This window comes from Ctenopharyngodon idella, chromosome 7, assembly GCF_019924925.1.
Source record: "Ctenopharyngodon idella isolate HZGC_01 chromosome 7, HZGC01, whole genome shotgun sequence".
Lineage (NCBI taxonomy): Eukaryota > Metazoa > Chordata > Actinopteri > Cypriniformes > Xenocyprididae > Ctenopharyngodon > Ctenopharyngodon idella.
The window spans coordinates 43,911,129-43,931,517 of record NC_067226.1 but is presented as its reverse complement, the minus strand read 5'-3'; the positions used below and the strand labels follow the sequence as shown (position 1 = coordinate 43,931,517).

General features: G+C 38.5%; 1 protein-coding gene across 1 annotated transcript in view; it reads right to left on the bottom strand.

The window, feature by feature from the left end:
* trip4 (thyroid hormone receptor interactor 4) overlaps window positions 1-20,070 on the bottom strand; it is a 72,190-nt gene extending 52,120 nt beyond the window's left edge. The window contains exons 1-11 of the mRNA XM_051900852.1: window positions 19,892-20,070; window positions 19,198-19,373; window positions 17,475-17,602; window positions 17,156-17,374; window positions 15,551-15,629; window positions 15,359-15,464; window positions 13,973-14,188; window positions 13,043-13,169; window positions 12,740-12,924; window positions 10,928-11,052; window positions 10,717-10,808 (exon numbers count right to left, since the gene is read on the bottom strand). Of these exons, the coding sequence (XP_051756812.1) occupies window positions 10,717-10,808; window positions 10,928-11,052; window positions 12,740-12,924; window positions 13,043-13,169; window positions 13,973-14,188; window positions 15,359-15,464; window positions 15,551-15,629; window positions 17,156-17,374; window positions 17,475-17,602; window positions 19,198-19,373; window positions 19,892-19,971 (1,533 nt within the window). The 5' untranslated portion in view covers window positions 19,972-20,070. The remainder of the gene's footprint in view (window positions 1-10,716; window positions 10,809-10,927; window positions 11,053-12,739; window positions 12,925-13,042; window positions 13,170-13,972; window positions 14,189-15,358; window positions 15,465-15,550; window positions 15,630-17,155; window positions 17,375-17,474; window positions 17,603-19,197; window positions 19,374-19,891) is intronic.
* Between the last annotated feature and the right edge of the window lie 319 nt (window positions 20,071-20,389).

The following is a 20,389-nucleotide window of genomic DNA, read 5'->3' as shown; positions in this document are numbered from 1 at the left end:
TTGATGTCTCAATGAAGCTGATTTTTCTTTTCCAATTTTAAACATTAATTATAACCATTCACCATTACAGTATAATTGAAAGCTATCGATTTTAACATTTCTTAAGCTTTAAAAAAATATATAATAACTTTTAATTTAAGTGAACTTAAAACAATCTTCACATAAACGCATTATAATAAAGGTCATATTTACCTGTCTAGCAGGTAGGAAATATACAGAAATTGAATAAAGTTCAGCACAACAGTCTGCACTGCATAAATTATAAATTAAATATAGATTAATCCTTATTAAAGCTACAAAATTTCATTACTCAAGAGCAGTGAGTGATTTTCTCTGTTATCTTTGTTCTTTAATTAACATTAATGACAGTATCACAGCAGCAGGTTTATTAGGCTGCTGTCACTTTAAGACCTGCCGTTGCTGCACAAGACGTGGATCTGTCGTGCATTTTCTCACAACTCTTGACATTCTTTTAAGACTTTAACTCATTTAATACGGCTCTTATGAGGATACTCGACAAAATGGATATTTTAGCATAATTGTGTGTGTTATTGTTCATTCAAGCGCGAAAGAGAACTCAATACTGGCACGTGTGTTTCTGTGTGCACAATACTGACGCACGTCTTTCTGTGTGCATGAGTTAACGCGTTAATTTTGACGGTCCTAATATTAAATTAATTTGAATTAATTACTTCTTTTTTTTTTTTTTTAAATCGGGTTGAATGAATGATTCAATGACTCACTCATAAAGACTTGTTTCATACTCAGCATTTTTGAATGAGTCTCTTGAATGAATGATTCAATGACAGATACATTTTTTTAACAGTCACTTGTCGCCACCTACTGGTGTTATGATGTAATTCATACAATCTTTATTTGAATCATCAAGTTACTTTACAAAGGTGATTTACTCTATTTTGATCACTACGGTAAACATAAGTGTTTATATCAAAACTATAAACTTTTATCGCAGTACTTCTGTGATAATTTGAATTATTGTAAGACAGAAATTATAATACTGATGGTGGCTGAAAAGACTGTTTGTGAAGCTGTTTCATGCCTATACGTGACAACTGCTCTCTCTGGGTCAGCGGCAGCAGCAGCTATGAATATACGCTGTGATCGTATTTGTCAAGGGTTTAATAGACAGGTGAATTGTTGTCATTTAGGAATAAAAATCACACAGGCGTTTGAATCTAGGGCGCAATCTTTTACTGATTAATCATGCAGCTCGACTACCAAGTGCTTCTCTTTTTATTGTATTAAGACTGAATTGCCAAGCTTTTGTCAACAATTAGTTTGTATTGTGTTTCCTAGTTATGTTTTAAAGAATATTGAAAACCAAAATAATACGTGTGGTTAAAAAATAAGAATGAAATGAGCAGTCACCAAGGACCAAATTCGCTTTGGTTAGAAAATAACAGGATGCCAGCCAGTTGGCTAATTTTGTTCTTAAGAAATGCCCCAAGAATTGAATCGAAATAGAAGAATGTTAGTCAGACTTTGCCTGTTGTAAGCTAACCATATAAAGAGATACAAAAGATCTACTAAATGAAAGCTTAAAACTGCGGTGAGATATTCTTGGCATTAACCAAACAAAACGAAAATCTAACAAACAAAAATGCCATGTCTCAACATTTTTGTGACAAGTGTTGTTTTGCTGAGACTGGCTAATGTATGATGCTACAAATGGCACAGCGGTTTATGCTCTCTGCCACAAATACGCTAGACAATTCATTTGCCCCAGAAACAACATTATGAAACATGCAAAAAACTTTGATTTGGCTGGAAAGAAATCTTGATGGCTGGTAAGTTCCCAATTGTATTAGGGCCAGTAAATTTTCGGCAAAATGTTCATTTTGGACCCTGTCTGTAGACACAGATCACCAAAAAATGCTCAGCATTGCCCAAAAAAAAAAAAAAAAAAAAAAAAAAAAAAAGTGTCAATGTTAGGACATTTGAACTGTTGCATTTAATGCCTAGAAAGGTGTCTAAATGAAATCTGTGAGCCACATTATTTATGTCTCAATCTCCAAAATATTGCAGGAGGGGCAAGGAGCAGATGACAGTGCTTTCCCAGTAATTCTGAGAGTGGGGGGTCGTTGATCAATATCTCAATGCACTCTAATACTGCAAGACTGTTATAATGCCTCCAAACAGATGGGCCATGGTGTATGTGTCTGTGAAAACCTACCCCCGTCAGCGCCCTCCTCTCTTCCCTCCCTCCAGGCTGCCCACTGCTGCTACAAAGCCAGTCAAGCCTTTTTCTTTGAGTGGGAGGGGGAACAAACTACAGCCGGAGAGGCCACATAGCCCCTGCTAATTCTCTTTCAGAGGGGGTGGAGGAGGACAGGATGGAGGGATCCACACTTCTCGTTCAGGCTTTTATGGGAAGCTTTATTTACGCCCAGCCTCTCTCTCTCTTTCTCTCTCTCGCCCCCGCTCCCTCAACCCCCAATCCACTCCCTCCTGCTTCCCAGACTGGATTTATGGTTGGCCTCCAAGCTGTGAGCACTCAAACAGAGGATGAAAAGGCGCTCACACTGCCTGTACCTCAAACACAGGCTTTTATGACACTCCACAGGATCAGTGCCGAAAAGCCCGAGAAAACAGCCACTGAGCGAACAAGACAAACACAAGAAAGAGGATTCCAGGCAGATTCCGCTTGCGCTGTTATTGCCACAGCCAGACCACCAGCCCGAGGGCTGGAAAAGCAGCCGGGGAGCGACTCGCTTCTCTCTGCGGTAAGAATTGTCCGACGACTGGGGAGAAGTCGCTCGGAGCCCTCTCTCCATAATCACCCTCTGAGTGATCTAAAGGAGAGCAATTACATTTCATCAGTGCTATTTATACATCAGCGGAAAACGAGTGTGCATAATTTAGACACCAGTGTCTGTGTCAATATCTCATTAAAGCTAATGAGACTAAGAGGGTGTGGGAACGCTGGCGGTGGCAGTCACAGATGTTTGCGCTGTCAATTTCGTCTTCAAATAAAACCGCAAGACAAAAAAGGGGCACTCCTGCTCATGCTCGGAGATTAATGCTGTCATACAATCCATAAGATCTACAAACAATGAAACAGTAACCATGCACCACTATTGAATGTTGGATGAATTTATCCAACAAACTCGCTAGCCTTGAGTAGCTGGACTATCAGCATACAGTCTGGTCCTCTTTGTAGTTTGTTCCATCCGCCCACTTGGACAGGAAGGGGCGTCTGATAAGCGAAGTGACCAGAGTTTGCTATAGGTGTGGGCAGTGATAATCTTGTCAGCAAAATTAATAGCTAAAATGGTCGTTAATGATAACGACTTAATCCTAACCTTGCAATACCAAGATCTGAGCAAAGAAACTGATCCCCTCTCTCAACTGGTCCAGAGCTTAAGTTCTGATGTTTCAATAACATCTGCTGACCCCCATCACACTGATACTCTAAACCAGAACAATACTGCCAAATCTATTTAATCTAACCAAATTACAGCACAAATGAAACACAATTATATTGCTTATTGGGGAAACTCAAACACAACATCAACATAAAATGCAATGCTATTTGGCCCTAAAGAGAGAATATACCATGGCAGACTATCTGTACGCAGTCACTGTGATTTTGCCAAGTAAGACGTTCCTGGATCAACATATTTTGCTGATCCTGGAACAACATTACTGTCTGAAAATTTTGTCCTAACCTTATCCCTACCCCTAAACTTAACCCTAGGGTCAGTTGTTGTAGTTACACAGGGCACCCTTTTTAGGAACCTCCACAATGATCCCATCTGTCCAGTCGTCTGGTATCTTCTCCTCCTGTACGACTTCAAAAAGTGGCTGCAGCATTTTTCCTCAAAGTTCTGGGTCCACTTGGAACAACTCTGTGTTGAGGTTGTCCTGTCCAGGTGCTTTTCTGTTCTTGAGGGATCTGATGGCTGAGATGATTTCTCCTTTCTCTGGTGGTGCAATATTGACATCTAGGTCAATTTCTGCTTCTTATATGTCAGCCTTTACTGTTGGTGGTGGCCTATTCAAGATTTCACTAAAGTGCTCTAACCACCAAACTTCCTGTTCTTCTTCTGATGTAAGGAGTCTCCCCTACTTTTCTGTGAATGTTACATTAGCAGCTCCAATTGTACTTACTACAGGCTATCTTGGTCACCTTGCCTTGTTCGCCTCTATTGGCTGCTGCTTCTGCTTGGCTTGCAAGATTGTTCATGTAGTTTCACTTATCTACTCTTGCCCTTTTCTTTACCATTTGATCTGCTTTCTTGTACTGCAGTTTGTATTTCTCTTGCAACCACTGCGACTTGGCCCCCGTGAGTTTCCTTGGCTCTCGTGTTCTCGATGGCTTTCCAGGTGTCTGCTGTAATCTACTCTCTTCTCTTCTTTAGTTTTGTTCCTAGGTATGCTTTACTGGTTTCAAAGTACGCTGGTTTGACTTTCTCCCACTTGGTGTTGACTTCATCTGGGTCTGGGAGCTTGAAGTTCGCATTGTCCGCCAGAGCCTGGAATCTGTTTTTCAGCTTTAAAATGAAAGCGTTCTTCACTCTGGGATCACCTCGATTCTCTACATTATAATATATTATTGGGTTAGCCCCCAAACAGTTGGCGTCCTGCTCTTTTTTTTGCCTGATTCTCCTAAGTGTCAGTGCTACTATGACCAGATGGTGGTCGCTGCCAACATCAGCTCCCCTCTTCACTCTGACGTCCAGGAGCGGTTGTCTCCACATGCCATTTATCATCAGGTGGTCGATCTGGTTCCTGTCTCTTCCATTGGTAGAGCACCAGGTCAACTTGTGGATGTTGTGGTGTGGAAAGAGGTTTCCTCCAATGACAAGGTCATTTGTTGTACAGAATTCGAGCAATCACTCTCCGATTTCATTTATGGTGCTGCATTCTTCTTATCCCATGGCCCTGTCATAGTTTTTGTTGTCATTACCAACCTTTTCATTCCAGTCCCCAATCACAAACTTCAAATCATGTTGTGCTGTGTCTTCTAACTCAGCTTGTATTTGGTCATAAAAAGTATCCTTCGTTTCTTCATCACTGCCATTTGTGGGAGCATAACACTGTATAATATTGGTATTGATATACCACTAATGAAATACCACTTCCTCTCGTTCTAATCTTCATGAGTCTACTGTTGATAGGCATCCACTCCATCAAACATTTTTCTGTTCCTTTCTTCAGGATAATGGCTACTCCCTCATGATGTTGGTTGCCATCCCATCCTAAGTACAGCACTGTCTCTCCTGTATTGGTTTTGTGTCTGCCTGATCCTGTCCATCTACTCTCACTGATACCAAGGATGTGTAGATCATAGCATCACATCTCTGTTTTCCGGTTTCAAACATGGTTTGCACATTCCAGAATCCTATCCTGGTCTTGTATTTGGCGTTCAGGATTTCCATCCTCGTGTCAGTGGCTTCCTTTCGGCTTTCATCACTGGCATTCATTTGAGTATCTTCCAATGACTCTGGAAGCCCATCACACACAGAAGTTTTGATTCTCTCTGTTGCTGTTTCCATAACAAAGCTTTTTTTAAGGGACTGGGTTGTTAGCCCTGTGCCCAACCCCCAACCTAGAGGTGGATCACGTTTTGTCAGTCTTCTACCCTTTGACCTGTCCGGCTTGAGTGACCCTACCCGGAGACTATAAGCTCCTGCTGGTATAGCTCTAGGGGTCATTGAGTCACGCGAGCCCCCCGAACACAACAAGGTGGCTATCCCTCGGGGGGTGGGGGGTGGTGACACAGCCACACTGGTTCCTTAAATTTGTTTTGTATCTTTTACATATACTGACATCCACCATAATAACAAAAGGGGTAAAGAGAAAAGCCACATGATGAATCATTACAAGTAGCTTTTCCACAAACTGAAGTAAATATTAATACATAGAAGGTCCATGAAGTTTCATGCACTCAAATACAAAACACCATCATGGTAATACACGACACTAAAATAATGCAATTAACAACATAAGATGTAACATTATTACAAACCATTCAAAAGGAATTGTGCTTATATTAATGGTTTTAAACCCAGAATATTCATTCTAAGCATATGCAGTCTGAGCAGGGGCATCAGACTAGCCATATGACATATGACATTCACCTCTCTGTGCAAATTCATTCTGTGCATGGTTTGTCAAGAGGTGTTTGGTTTTTGAAAAGCACTCAGGTAGACAGATTCTCTCAGGTTAAAGCAGACAGAGTGGCTGAGGCACACCGACATTTACACTGGATGAAAGAGAAAAGATTAGAGCCCTCTGAGCTGCAATAGACTTCATTGATTTATAATTAATCAAGGACAGAGCCGGGTTGCGATATTGCACCTGGACATAATCCTTTTAAATCCTCTGCTTGACATCATAGAAACTAGGAAAATAGATGCCCGCTTCAAACAAACAGCTATCAATAGTAGAAGTGTGTAAAATGAAAGTAATTGCAGGACATGAATTAGTATGAAAAGGATTCCAGGCTTTGCTTAAAATGGCAGTAGTGGGCTGCTGAGGTTGAGGAGCTGATGATGCATTGCGCCCTCTGCAGGCTGTGCTGAGAATACAACCCTCTTTACCTTTAAAATAAGGGCTATTACATCAAAATTGTTTTGTGGTTTTTAGTCTATTAGCTTTGAGGCAATCTGTATGCAAGCATAGTCCTAAAATTGACAAATGAAATCAGCTAAAATTTTATTTCAACAATCTAAATTTAAAAACTTTGTCAAGGGGAAAAACATGTATGACTCATCTTGCTCAGAGACATATTATATAATATAAAATAATATATTATTATGTAATATACATATTATTATATAATTTATATATATATATATATAGTAAAGATGCACAGATACTAAATTTCTCTGCCGATACGATAGCTGATTATTCAGAATGATATCTTCCAATACCGATAGTTTGATTTTCTTTAGGGGGAAAAAAAAACTCTCTCCAAACTAATGCTGTAAACTATACAGGGAACCCTGTCATTTGGTACATTACTAAAATATTAGAGCTCAAACTATTATATTCAACTGCCATTTATTTTCAGATACAATAGTTACACTCAAATAAAAACTGAAATGTTTGTATACAACTCAGTTGCACATAAGGTAGTTTTCATAAACTTTTCTTCATGACAATTTTATTCAAACATATATAATTAACTGTAAATAAGCTGCTCTTTAGTGTTTTTATATTTGGGGAATTTTCTCATGACAGTAAAAATGTATGTGTGAGTCTTGAGTGTTCTACTTGGCATCATGTGAAAATGACTTGATCCCTCCGATAATTAAAACGAAATACGTTTCTTGCCCTAACCTCAAGATTTATTTCACATAATTTGTTGTTTAATCACTGATCCCATTTCAACTGCTATTTATTTTTGGTGTATGTATTTACTGTTGGTTTCAGATCTGTGAAAGGCACAGCCAGGTACCTAGCCGAAAATAATTTTTTTTGATTCAAGAGATAATGACAATTTGATTGAAATCTTCACTGTATTTAAACTAACGCCAACTTTACTTTCCGGAAAGAACATAAATCTGCAAAACATGTCTTGCATATTTTTTCTGAGCAGTCAAAAAGAACTTCATCCTCATGGGCAAACACATTGTTCACGTCATTGTAATCATCCAGTTATTGGGGGAAATGTGCTTAACAGTCATTAAAGAATGTCACAATGCAAAAATCCTCATGGCCCTAAAAATAGGTTTCATTCTCTCAAGGTACAAGATATTATTTCTAGATTTACCTTATGATTTTGTGGTGAAATATGACCCTGACATGGTGAAATGAAGCGCAGCAGAGGAGAGCTCATCTCAACGGCAGACGCTGCTGCAGCAGCAGCACCAATTACACCTCTATTACAGGGAGCCTGCCATGCAGGGAGAACAGGAAATGAGGCAGGAAGTGTGCTGTAGGCTACAGAAGAAGACAGCAGGGGAAGCGGACACAGACAGAGAGAGGAATGTGCTTGTACGCCAGAATACTGCTGTGTGCTGCTCAGTTCAAGTGCACTGATTTTTGTGTTCGATGGAGGGAGAGAGCTGTGACTGAGATACATTAAACAGGACCGATTGTGCCCTTTTACAAAGTCTTGATTTTGTTTATGGGCTCTACTAGAATAGGTTTTCATGCTTGAATGTTCAAAAAACATTATTTTTTCTCATAATTGACATTGTTGCAGCTCTTCTCTTCCCAGTCGTCAGTAACACTGTTTAGTTTCTTGTCTCTATGAAGCCACTCCTTCTGAAAAGCGCACTGTGTTCTGATTGGTCGGCTGGACAGGTTTGTTGTGATTGGTCAAGCACTTCGAGCGTGTTTGGGAAATGTCCTGTCCCTTACCATAACTGCGAGTTTCAACACATTACTAATGCAGCTCAACCAGGCCCCTTCCCTTTATTTTGCATATGCCTTGGGCGGGAATTATTTAAATGAGTAATATTGTGATGTGTTTGTTCCAGAAGAAAACTAAAGACTACAATGGAGGTGTTTCAGGTAGCTCAGAAACAGGACGCACTTATATAGAGAATACAGTAACTCACTTTGGAGTGACTCTGCTTTGTAACTTTGCAGACCCTGCTCTAACAGCAACATTACACACTAAAGAAAGCTGAAAATGTTTAAAAAAAACAAAACAAAACAAAAAAACATAATAGGTCCTCTTTAATATAGAGCAACTGTTGAAAATAGGAAAATAAACTGAAACGAAAACAGTAAGCAAAAAAGGGTCGCATTTTATCAGATTGATTTATAGGCATTAAAATGAATGAGCCATCAGAGGCCTACATTACACTGATTATACCTTGGGATGAAGGATGTTATGCATGATACGAAACTGCAGAGAAAAGTCACTCAGCCTCAAGTGCATTATTGCTTTAATAAAGCAATGATAAAAGACACCAATATTTACATGCATGGATGTCATTGGGGGGGGTCAGATTCCCCCCATATTTATTGTAGCCATGGAGTTTCCTGATGTGAGCCGTCAGCTTCGCTACAATTTGAAGTGTATAATGCCTGGGTATGTCATTGCTGGCTATGCAGGCCTCACTGAGCCATCGGATTTCAACAAAAATATCTTACTTTGTGTTCTGAAGATGAACGAAGGTCTTACGGGTGTGGAACGGCATGAGGGTGAGTAATTAATGACATTATTTTCATTTTTGGGTGAACTAACCCTTTAAGAAAATAAATTGGATTAATCTCTCATAGTCTCTCAGAGAATATCCGCTGTTAATGCAGCTTCAGATGGCGAAAGTTCTGTCAGTTTTTACTTTCAGTTTCTGTAGTGAGACTTCTTCACAGGCATAACTCTCACACAAAGTTTGCACATTGTTTGTGTGATATCCACTGGTCGGCTTTGTGGTTTAAAATGGAAATATTTTCAATATTGCAACATGGCATTTTTCTTTATCACCAGTTGCTCACAAAATGATTGACAATGATTCACATTTCGTGCGTGTCATTTCCCATAGGCCTAATAAAATGAAGTAAATAATTAAATAAATGAGTAAATAAACAAGTAGGTAAATAAACAAGTAACAAGCAATCTTTTGCTTCAGAACTCAGATTTAATATTGGATAACATGTGGTGACCCAAAACAGTACCAGAATAGAACTGAACTGAAGTGCGGTCACAGGTGTGGGTATATCGGCTACTTAACAGATTTGAGTGTGACTCACCCAATCTGATCTGTTTTTAATGGTTTTTAAATCATGTTGCTTCATGTAAAGCCTAAGGGGTTGCACACACAGGAGATGCTATTAAATTCAAAAACAGCTAGACAGAGCGCAGTGAAATGGAACAGAATGCAGAGGTCTTGAGATGCAAACTATTTTTAACTTGTCAAATCTTGCCTTTTTTTTTTTTTTTTTTTTTTCTGATGCACATATACAGTGGTCCTAAAACGTATTTGTACACTAAAGTCACACTTAAAAATTTCGGAATGACACTGATACAAAATACATATCAAACCAAGTGATATCTACAAATAATTGATCTGAGAAAAAGACCTTTTCTCAGATTCTTAGAATTACTTCACTTTTAATTTGATAGTTTTTTTTTTAAACTAGTGTTGCAGGGATTTTTAGTGAATGCGTGATGTTCACCAAGTTCACCTACCAGTGTAACCACATGTGCAGTTCAACACATTAACTATGAACATGATCCACTAATATTTCACAACAAGAATTTTTTTTTTCACATTTTTAACAGTATATCTATTGCTTTAACCTCTTTTTTGTGAAATGGTTTGGTTGGTTATGTGATATTTTGTTATATTCTTTTTTACTTCAGTGAATATTTCTCAGGGTTTCAATTTCTCTATAGACACCGAACATAAAGACTTGGCCCAAAAGCAGGCAATGTTCTTGTGGGGTAAAGGCTGGAAAACACTATGGTCTGGTCTCACAGACAGGTTTTAGATTAAGCCAGGATTAGGCCTTAGATTATTTAGTACATTTAAGTAGCTTTTAGAAAGAAAGAAAAATTATTGGTGTGCATCTTAAGATAAAACAATAGCACTGACACATTTTAAGATATGTCAGTGCAAGTTGCTTTCATTTAAAACAGCTCAAACGCAATGCATTTTAGTCTGGGACTAGGCTTAAGCCTTGTCTGTGAAACCAGGGGTATGACTTTTGCACCAAGTAATGTTTTTTGGCACAGGGGAATAGAATGTTTTGTATGGATGAATACCAACAGGGACATCAAAAGCCACTGACCTGTTCCCTGAACTGCTCCTGAGAGAGACAATCTGTGACGTTCACACAGCCCAACAGACAGCCTGTGGGATACTCCGAAGGAAACTGGGGCTCTGGACAGAAAAATAACTACAGTTAGATGAATTTACACAGATTTTACATTCTACAGACATGCCCGACAGCATATAGGTCTAACAGGTTTAGTATTACTGTCATCTATTGGCAAACACACCATCTTTGTAAATCTGGCGGTACATGGCCTCTACCCCTGCGATCTCTTGAGGAGTGGCTCTGTTAGCAGCAGCAGCAATCCACAGGCGCCCTCTATGGGATGTGTACCACGTTCTGCCTTCAACCCTACACAAACACAAGAAATGGAGAGAAAATGGGAAACGTTCAGATGAACTATATAAACAAACAATAGCTCTACAAATCAGTAATGAAACAGGCAGAAAAAAGCCATTAATGGATACTATTAAATGGTTTGACAAAAAGCAATTTTCTTCCCCATGTTATGTATTTCACTGAACAGGAAGTTGGAATGGGGCATCTCAAAGGGCTCAAGTTTTTTCTTCAGTCTGTATACTTTATTTTGCATTAGAAATGCACAATATTGGTGCCACATCCAGTTATCGTCCAATATGGGTGATATATTTAAAGGTGAAGTATGTGTGATTTTTTAGTTTATACCCAGGTTATAAGTGTAAACATTGAGTCTGCCAGGTACCATCAAAAAAATTGAGAGCAGTCCGCTCAGATCCATCAATCTCTTTCCAGCTCAAACAATAGCGTGAGTTTGGGGCGTGGCTACTGTAGCAGGCTGAGAGTTTGGGGCTTGGCTACTGTAGGAGGGAGAGTTTTGGGCATGGCTACTGTAGCAGGCGAAGAGTTTGGGGCATGGCTACTGTAGCAGGGAGAGTTTGGGGCGTGGCTACTGTAGCAGGCGGAGAGTTTGGGGCATGGCTACTGTAGCAGGGAGAGTTTGGGGCGTGGCTACTGTAACAGGCTGAGAGTTTGAAGTGTGGCTACTGTAGCAGGCTGAGAGTTTGGGGTGTGGCTACTGCAGGAGGTGGAGTGTGAGGCGTGGATACTGAAGCAGACTGACATCTTGAGGCGTGGCTACTGCAGAAGGCTGAGAGTTTTGGGAGTGGCGACTGTAGCAGGCTGAGAGTTAGGGGCGTGGCTACTGTAGCAGGTGGAGAGTTTAGTGCGTAGCTACTGTAGCAGGTAGAGCCAGAGGGTGTTTAGCTGGTATGGGACCATGACTGATGCGTTATATGGGAAAAGACATTCAGCTTCGGTTACAGAAGTGCAAGTTAAAATTCACTGCATTTAGGCCTTCAAAGTTTAAACAAGTCATGAACACGCCAAAATGAACGAGGATTTGCAATGCAAGGAACTACAATACAGCATCATCATACACCCGTTCAGTAAGACAAATGCACCAGTTTATAATGTTTACTTTAATGTGTCCAGTGTAGACCCCCTCGAACAGGGTCATGCCCTAGGCAGACACGTTGGACAAGTTTATTATAAGCGAGACGCTCACATTCAATCTAGACAGCTAATATAGTATTCCTAATATGTTGAACCTTTTATTGAAAGTAGTCTAATTTTACCTATTAAGACATGTCTTCACAAGCACCCATAAGAGCTGTGTTTGTGAGTTGGGGGAGGCATGATGCGCAAAAGGGGTGTTTGCAAGGTTGTTTGAAAATATGCTTTATTTTTGTAACTCCGCTAGGTGACATTATTTTCGCAGAAACAACATACTTCATCTTTAATTTACTTGAGTTGGTCAAACTTTTTTTGATATACTTAAAATTTGTTTACACAAAATAGTACAGCCATAATGTGAAAATAATTCTTGACTTATTGCCATCGTCCAGTTTTAATATTGGTATATCCTGCATGTCAAAACTATTTGCTACTTGCTATTTATAATTTAGGGGGCAGAATATTCTCATTTTAGACTATTGTATGCACCCCCTGAGCAGGGATTGATGTAATTTATGATTTCATGGCGTCTTGAAGTGAACTGTACCTTTTTATGCCCTTAACAAGCAGTGAAGCCCATGGCTGATGCATGCTGAGACACCAGCCTCCATCTGAGATCTCCTGCAGCTCTTTGTCCTGCAGTCTGAGTCGGCTGCGCTCACTTTTCTGTGTACTGCTCACAGCCTTTGATGAAGACTTATGTGAGGAATCGCTACAGGCCACGTCAACCCACTGACACAACACAAACACACATGAATGAATAGACATATACACAGATACAACTCAAATACAAACGACATTAACTTTCTTTCAGGTAAGATTCTTTATAAGAATCTTTATTTGAACCCACCTCTGGTGCGGCCTGTACAATGTTGGGGTTGACAAGCTCTCTGAGGTGCTGTCGATCAGTGGAAACAGAATGTTTTGATGTCCGACCAAGAGAACCAGTGTTGATGTCCTTAACTGTCTCATCAAACCTTTTGCAACCAAAAAAAAACAATATTCATATCATACCTTGCCAATCATGGATTCCAATTAATGGTGCCTTCAAGTCACATCAAATTGATTGTATGAAATGAACAGAGGTGAATGAATGATAGGGCTGGGACAATAAATCGATGCATCGCGAATTGAGAAATGATTCTGGATCGATTCTGATATTTTCCGAATGTATCGCGATTCTATCTCAAATCGATTCTGAGCTTAGGTTTTAACAGCAGATGGCACTGCATGCTTTAGAAACAGCCATACTCTGCTTCCTTCCAATTCCTTACACACACCACTTAAGCCTTCTATAAAATAATCAATTCATAAAGTTCAAAAAGGTAAAAGCGAACTACAAGGGTGTTTGCAGTGGGCTCTTTACATTAATCTTGCGTTATAAAAGCATTCTGAGGCACAAGTACATTCTCAGACTCAGGCCTAGTCCACGTACACGGCTATTTTATAAACAAAGTTTTTCCTCCTCTGTTTAAAAAAAAAGAAAAATCATGTCCACATGAAAACGCAAAAACACGCTATGAATCGCTGTCAAGAGCATGCCAAACCAACAGGTGGCGATATAACCCTAACCATCGGTTGTCATCCACTATAACACAATACGAGATAAAACAATCGATTCTTGCGTCTCGACGCCCAATGTCTTTTACGAATCACGACGACACCCTACGTCAAACAGATCATGCCAAAAATCAGTCTGATATAGTGTAGCCTGAACCCGACATTACATTCATCAAAAATCTAAAAACTAAATCAACTAATTATGAATGTAGCTTCTTACTTCTGGTAGTACGGAGTCAGATTCTCCCCTTCATCCAGCACTCGTCTCCCTGCAAAGTCCAGTGTGATCTTGCGGTCTTTTCGGGAGGCGTGTCGAAGCTCCCGGAGTTCCTCATCTCGCTTTCGTATTGCCTCCCTCTCACCTGGAGAAAGCCACTGGTTGGAATCCGTTGCAAAATAATCAGATTCATCATCCAAGACTTGTGTCCTCTTAACACTAAAAGAAAGAGGAAGAGGTCAAATTGTTTAAAAGTCTAAGCATTGTGAGTGCATTATACTTTAGATGGTCAGTGGGCAATTCCGAAGCTGAAATTATTCTAACCCTGGCAATTAGGGCTGCCCCTAATTGTCGACTAATCGTTAGTCGACAAGAAGAGGCTTAGTCGAGCAAAATTGGTATTAGTCGGTTAGTCGCAGAAAAAAAAAAAAAAAAACCTCCACAGGATCATTAACAGGCAGGAAATCCAAACATTTGCCAATCGTTCATCATTCATCGACCTCAAATACGGCTTATCACTTGAAACCTGTAAGTAGTAGCAACTTTAACTAGTCTGCTTTAACGTTAACCTAGATAAATGTGCGCTATTATTTGGTGCATATCCAAGTTTGTGTGGAGAACGCGCTTACTGCATGACATGGAGGCGCCAGTGTGATCACTTGCATTTAACTTAAAATACTTTTTGGTCATACAGATAAGAATAATCCAACATTCGAAACTGTAAATGTTTGCTTTTATTTCTGTAAACTCACAATAACAGCAAAACATTGTGCTTTTGTAAAAATAATGAAGACAAACAGAATGCCGCTTTCTGCTGTCTCAGTCTCAAGTGAACTTGAGCGTGTCACAAAAATGAACCAAAACTCAGCATATGTACTTGCCTCACAGACATGAGAAATAGATCTATGGAAAGCTTGAAATGTCTAATTTATATTCAAACATAAAACAAATATTCTCAGATTATGTAATCCGTATGAAACGTGCATATAGGCGCGTCCACTACTGCGGAGATGACAAGTCAGCATCGTCGACTTCATCTCTGCAGCTGAAAACACTAGTTTATCAATAAATTATTAAAATGTTCACACGGTATCTTTCTGTTTTTACACGCCACATTCTTAATCATTACGTTTGCCGCTGCACTGCTGCAAGATTTATACGTGCGTTTGAGCGCTGATTAGGCTATGTGTTATGCAGGCTAAAGGCAATATTTTACAAATTAAAGGCTCGTTATTATGATTTATATGGTTTATTGATATAAACAAGTGATTAGTCAACTAAATCGCTTAAATGAATGACTACTAGTCGACTAGAAAAATCTTTAGTCAAAGGCAGCCCTACTGGCAATCACACCAACAGGTTAACAACAGTGTATTTGTACAGGCAGACCTGTTCTTGTCAAACTCCAGAAGTTTGTCTTTGTGCTTTATGGCTTTTTCCAGACCAGACTTCATCCTGGCCTCTTGGTGGGGCAGATACTCCCGATCAGTTCCCTCTGGGACCACACAGAAAACAAAGGCTGTCACGCAAATGCTACAAGTCAAAGAAAAATACATACTGTACAATCACTTCATGTCTTACCTCCCATGAGTTTTTTACGGAGCTTTTGACTTTTGTTGGAGTCTCGCTGCAGTATCTCTTGCTCCTCATTTGTACAGACCTGAATTATGTGTGAAAGATGTTAAATGGTGATGATGAAGGCTTCTTAAACAGTTGTTCATCACTATCATAATCAAATTTGCAAGGCCCATAAGATTAGACAAGATACAGAACAGTGGTTGACCGATGTGAGCTTTTCCATGGCCAGTGCAAATATCTATAGTCAATATGTACACTATGATTGAAAATCATAAGATTAAGATTTATGTTTTTCAAAAAAGAATCTAATGTTCACCAAGGCTTCATTTACTTGATCGAAAATACAGTCAAAAACAGAAATATTGTTGAAATTGAAAATAACTGATTTCTTAATGTATTTATGCTTTATGATCATGGAATCCATAATATTGTGTCTTTGATGAACAGAAAAAAAAATGCATTTTTCTGTTGAAATAGAAATATTTTGTAACATTATAACTGTCCTTGCTACAATTTTGGATCAATTTGACTCAGTCCTTGCAGAGTAAAAGTATTTCTTAAAAACACAAAAGGTCATAGTGATCCCAAACTTTTGAACAGTAGTGTATATATTTTAAATATTACATTATTTATAATGTTTTGGCATTATTTATTGGTGAATCACATGAAGCCTGTCAAGAGCATGTCTTTGGTCATAATTCCCACCCCTCCAACCAAAAAAAGTGCACGTAATGTATACAAAGAAAAAGTAAAATATTTGAATGGTAATGAGAACATTTTCATGATCATTCTAAACCAATGTCAAAACTTTAATGAGATTTTCATTTACTTTTTACTTTTTACATTAATTTTTTTGCGTGAAGATGAGACACGTATGTTTTCATGAGATTCACCCCTACTCAAGATTCACAAAAAAAAAAAAAAAAAAAAAGACCAAATTAATTGGCTTGGCTGACATATAAACTCAGCAAAAAAGAAATGTCCCTTTTTCAGGATACTGTATCTTAAAAATAATTTTATAAAACCTAAATAAGCAATTTCTACACTTGCAAAAAATGAACCTTTGAGTTTTTATTTTGACGGAAACTGCAGTTGAGCTTTTATTTAAGCAGAAAACTACAGTTTCTGTGAGAACAGGTTTACAAACGTGTCTCATTACAAATCTAGTGAAATGCTGCAATCATCTTCCCAGAAATGTGAAAATAATGTGTAACTGGTGCCTGCTACTTTTCCAAATGCACGCTAAACTCGCAGAACATGCAGAGATGGAGTTCACTGCATTCATTCAATGTCAACTGAGCCGTTCAAAGACGTGGAAAAAAAACATCGGATCACTTTGAAACACACGGCACAAACAGACTATATACTAGACTGTGGCTGCTACTTTTGATATTGACCCCCTCCCCTTTGTTCAACAGGGACTCATTATTCCATTTCTGTTTGTCTGTGAAATTGGTCTCAGTTGTTGAATCTTTTTATGTTTATACAAATGTTTACACATGCTAAGAAACCTGCTGGTCAAAAAGCAGTTGAAAGTGAGAGGACATTTCTCTTTTTTGCTGAGTTTAGGTCTATCACTAACACAGGCTGTAAAAGGACCAAGCTCACCAGACTGCCGCAGAACAAACAGGGGCCGGAGCCCTCTTGCTCACACACTATACGGCCGCAGCTCAGACAGTTGTTGATGAGTCTGTGTTTCTGAGCCAGACAATCGCAGGATTGACGGCCAGGCAGCAGAACAGCCAGCTTATCCCGACCCTCTTTGGCATACAGATTCACAAACTTGTTCTTCTTTTTCACTGAGCTGGAGCCGCTGTTCTCTTGTGCCTGATAATAGCAAGTAAATCCCTCTGTAAGTCTTTCCACCTATAGTTGAACTTCATATATTTCATGAAAGAATTTTAGATATTTAAATTAGGTGACATACCTTCATCAAGTCAATGGGAGTTTTCACAGGCTCTGGCTCTGCCTGACAGACAGCAGCAATCTCTTGCTTGTTTCTTCCCTTTCGTTTGGACTTCTTCTGGGTGTCTTTGGGAGTTGTGTCTAGATCCTCTGTGGTAGAGATTTCATACAATATTCCTTTATTGACACTCAATAGATATATTTTCATAGAAATTACAATATTATTGGTAGGAATGCAGAGATCAAGCACTATAATTCAGTACTTTTTAAAGCTGCAATAAAACTGTAAGTTCATCAGTTGTTAACTGACTATATGCACAGAACGTTCTTAAGAACTTCCACAATAATATAAGCCAGCTGGAAAACTTCCTGTGAAATGTCACTAATTTATTAATTGAATAAAATGTGAGATTTCACAAGAGTGCAAAAAATCATTGATCTTGCGCTGCACTGACTGACAGCTTCTGTGATTATGAAGGGAGGGAGAAGCGCGGTGCTCCCTTTCTGTGTAATTCATTCACAAGAAAAGTTATTGTTTTTCAAGAGATTTTGTGAGTACTTCATACTTCACACTTCACCTTGACAATTTTTAAAAATTAAAAGTATTTTTAAACCTAGTGATTTTATAATGTTTAATATGTATTCAGAAGTTAAACTGAGTGAAAAACTATTACAAGAAAATGGCTATGAGCCATTAAATGCTACTCTGCTGCCATCTGCTGGTTATAGTGGTAATAAAATATAGTTTTAATAAAAATAGTTTTCTATCAAATATTGGATTTTCTACATCTTAAAACGTTCGGTTTTACAAATGAAGACAATCTCAGGAGGATGAACAAATAATGTTTTTGGTCATCACATTAAAAATAACATTTGAAGTGCTGGAAAAATGTTGCATGTGCGTGTCTAATTACAGACACAGTGCTTCTTATTCAAACGTTCCCATTAGCTTAGACTTTATTGCAATCAGTAAAACTGACAAATTAGGCAAGTGTGATAACTGCATTAAAATATAAATACAACATTAAAAAGTCAACCATTAATGGTTTTGCGTCAATTTACAGCGAGTACAGAATGACAGCTCACCGGAAATGCCCGAGCTGGCTTATCGAAAACCAGGACGTAACCGTGCATAGGGTTAATTGGATTTTGAGATGTTGGTGTTACATGCAAAAATGCAGACAAATTAAATGGTAGCTTGCATGGGCAGGGATTAATGCCCGTTCACACCAAGACAAATGTTCGGTGCAATAAAAATTTTAATTTGAATGAATTCTGTCTTCTCAGACAAACACAAACATTCACAATTCGTCAGTTGTCAGTGTTTACAGAGAGGTGTTCGAATATCTTTTCCATCGCACTGCAAATAAAACTGGACAACCAATTAGATTCACACTTCTGGTCATGTGCCCGGAGACATAGATGTTAAATAAATCTATGACGATGATGCTCCTGAACAAACTGTTTTGCTAAGCGACAGTGAATAGCAGAGGAAGAATCCATAAACGGCTCTCTTTCTCTGTACTCTTGTATTTGGTGTTGTTTGATAAACATTACAGTGAATAAAAAAATCTGAATGGCTGTTTGAAAACATGTAAATACAGACACAGATACAGATTATTTACAAGAATATTAATCATTGCCAATATGGAAATTGTAACTCCTATTCTATCCTTAATTCTTCAGTTAAATCCAAAATTCTTAATTCTGTATTCACAATGAAAACATCATGTGTCCATATTTACCCATGATTGCCTCTTTCCTGAGGCCGTCTCCCAGACCATCAGCTGCCTGCGTCCGACACCTCTGCCATCTCTGCACCAGCTCATCCACAAACTCCTCCTTGTTTCCCTCTGTTCCCTGCAAGAGATCTCCAACATACTCCACAATTTCATCAACATTGTCAATGGAAAGGATGTACCTGGGAAAAAAACAAAACAAACATTTTATTGACTTACATAGTGCTCAGTTTTTTTCCCCACAAAGACCCATTCAAAATAACATTTCTGTTTGGATACTAGATGCCCAAATATCCCCATCACAAACTCCAAAGAATCTACTGTCTCATTTGTTTTTATTAATTATCACATACATTTCTTACACATTTCACATAAAACATTACATTAATGTTTTCCATATGGTTATTTTAAACAGGTATGTAGTACTATGGGACTAAATGTCTCATAGTACTCATACTCATGTACCAAGGTGGTGTTTACATGTATTATTTTCGTGCCATTCATATTATTATTGGAAGTACGATGACCATTCGTTATACATGAAAGGACTTTCAGATAGACACATTTGTACACATTAAGTCCACTTTATGAATTGTCAGTTCTGTCATTTATATTTTACAGCATTTCCACAATTGTCATTAGATAGGCTTGCGCACAACTCATCCTCCAGAGGCATAAAAATCAACTAAAATGTACTTACTGTACAATGTCATCGCTTGCCTCTAATCCAAAACTATGCTTTAACTTATCAACAGTCCAACGAAGCAAAGAATCAGTCATGATGAAGTTAGTAAACTGTGAGACACTGCAGTCAGTGAAAAGCTGTCATCATTTGCTTCACAGAGCTGAAAATGGCTTCCGGGAGACGTGTTTTAAAATAAAAGTCTCCATAGAAAAGATCATCACTCTTGCTGGTCCGGTATGATGGGTCAAAATAATAATTATATTAATGTAACCCTTTAATGTATATTTTCAAGTTAAAGAATATTAAAGTTTATCAGTGCCTTTAATCAAATGTATATTTTTGTCTCGAACGCTGCTTAAGTTTCATGAACATCGTATCATATGAGAGTTGTTACTTTTCTCAACGCTGGACAGGATGAACCAATCACAATTGTTTATGATTATAGAATTTGTAAGGCCTATTTAAATGTCAGCTAAGAATCCATGTTGTAAATATACCTGTAAATACTACATA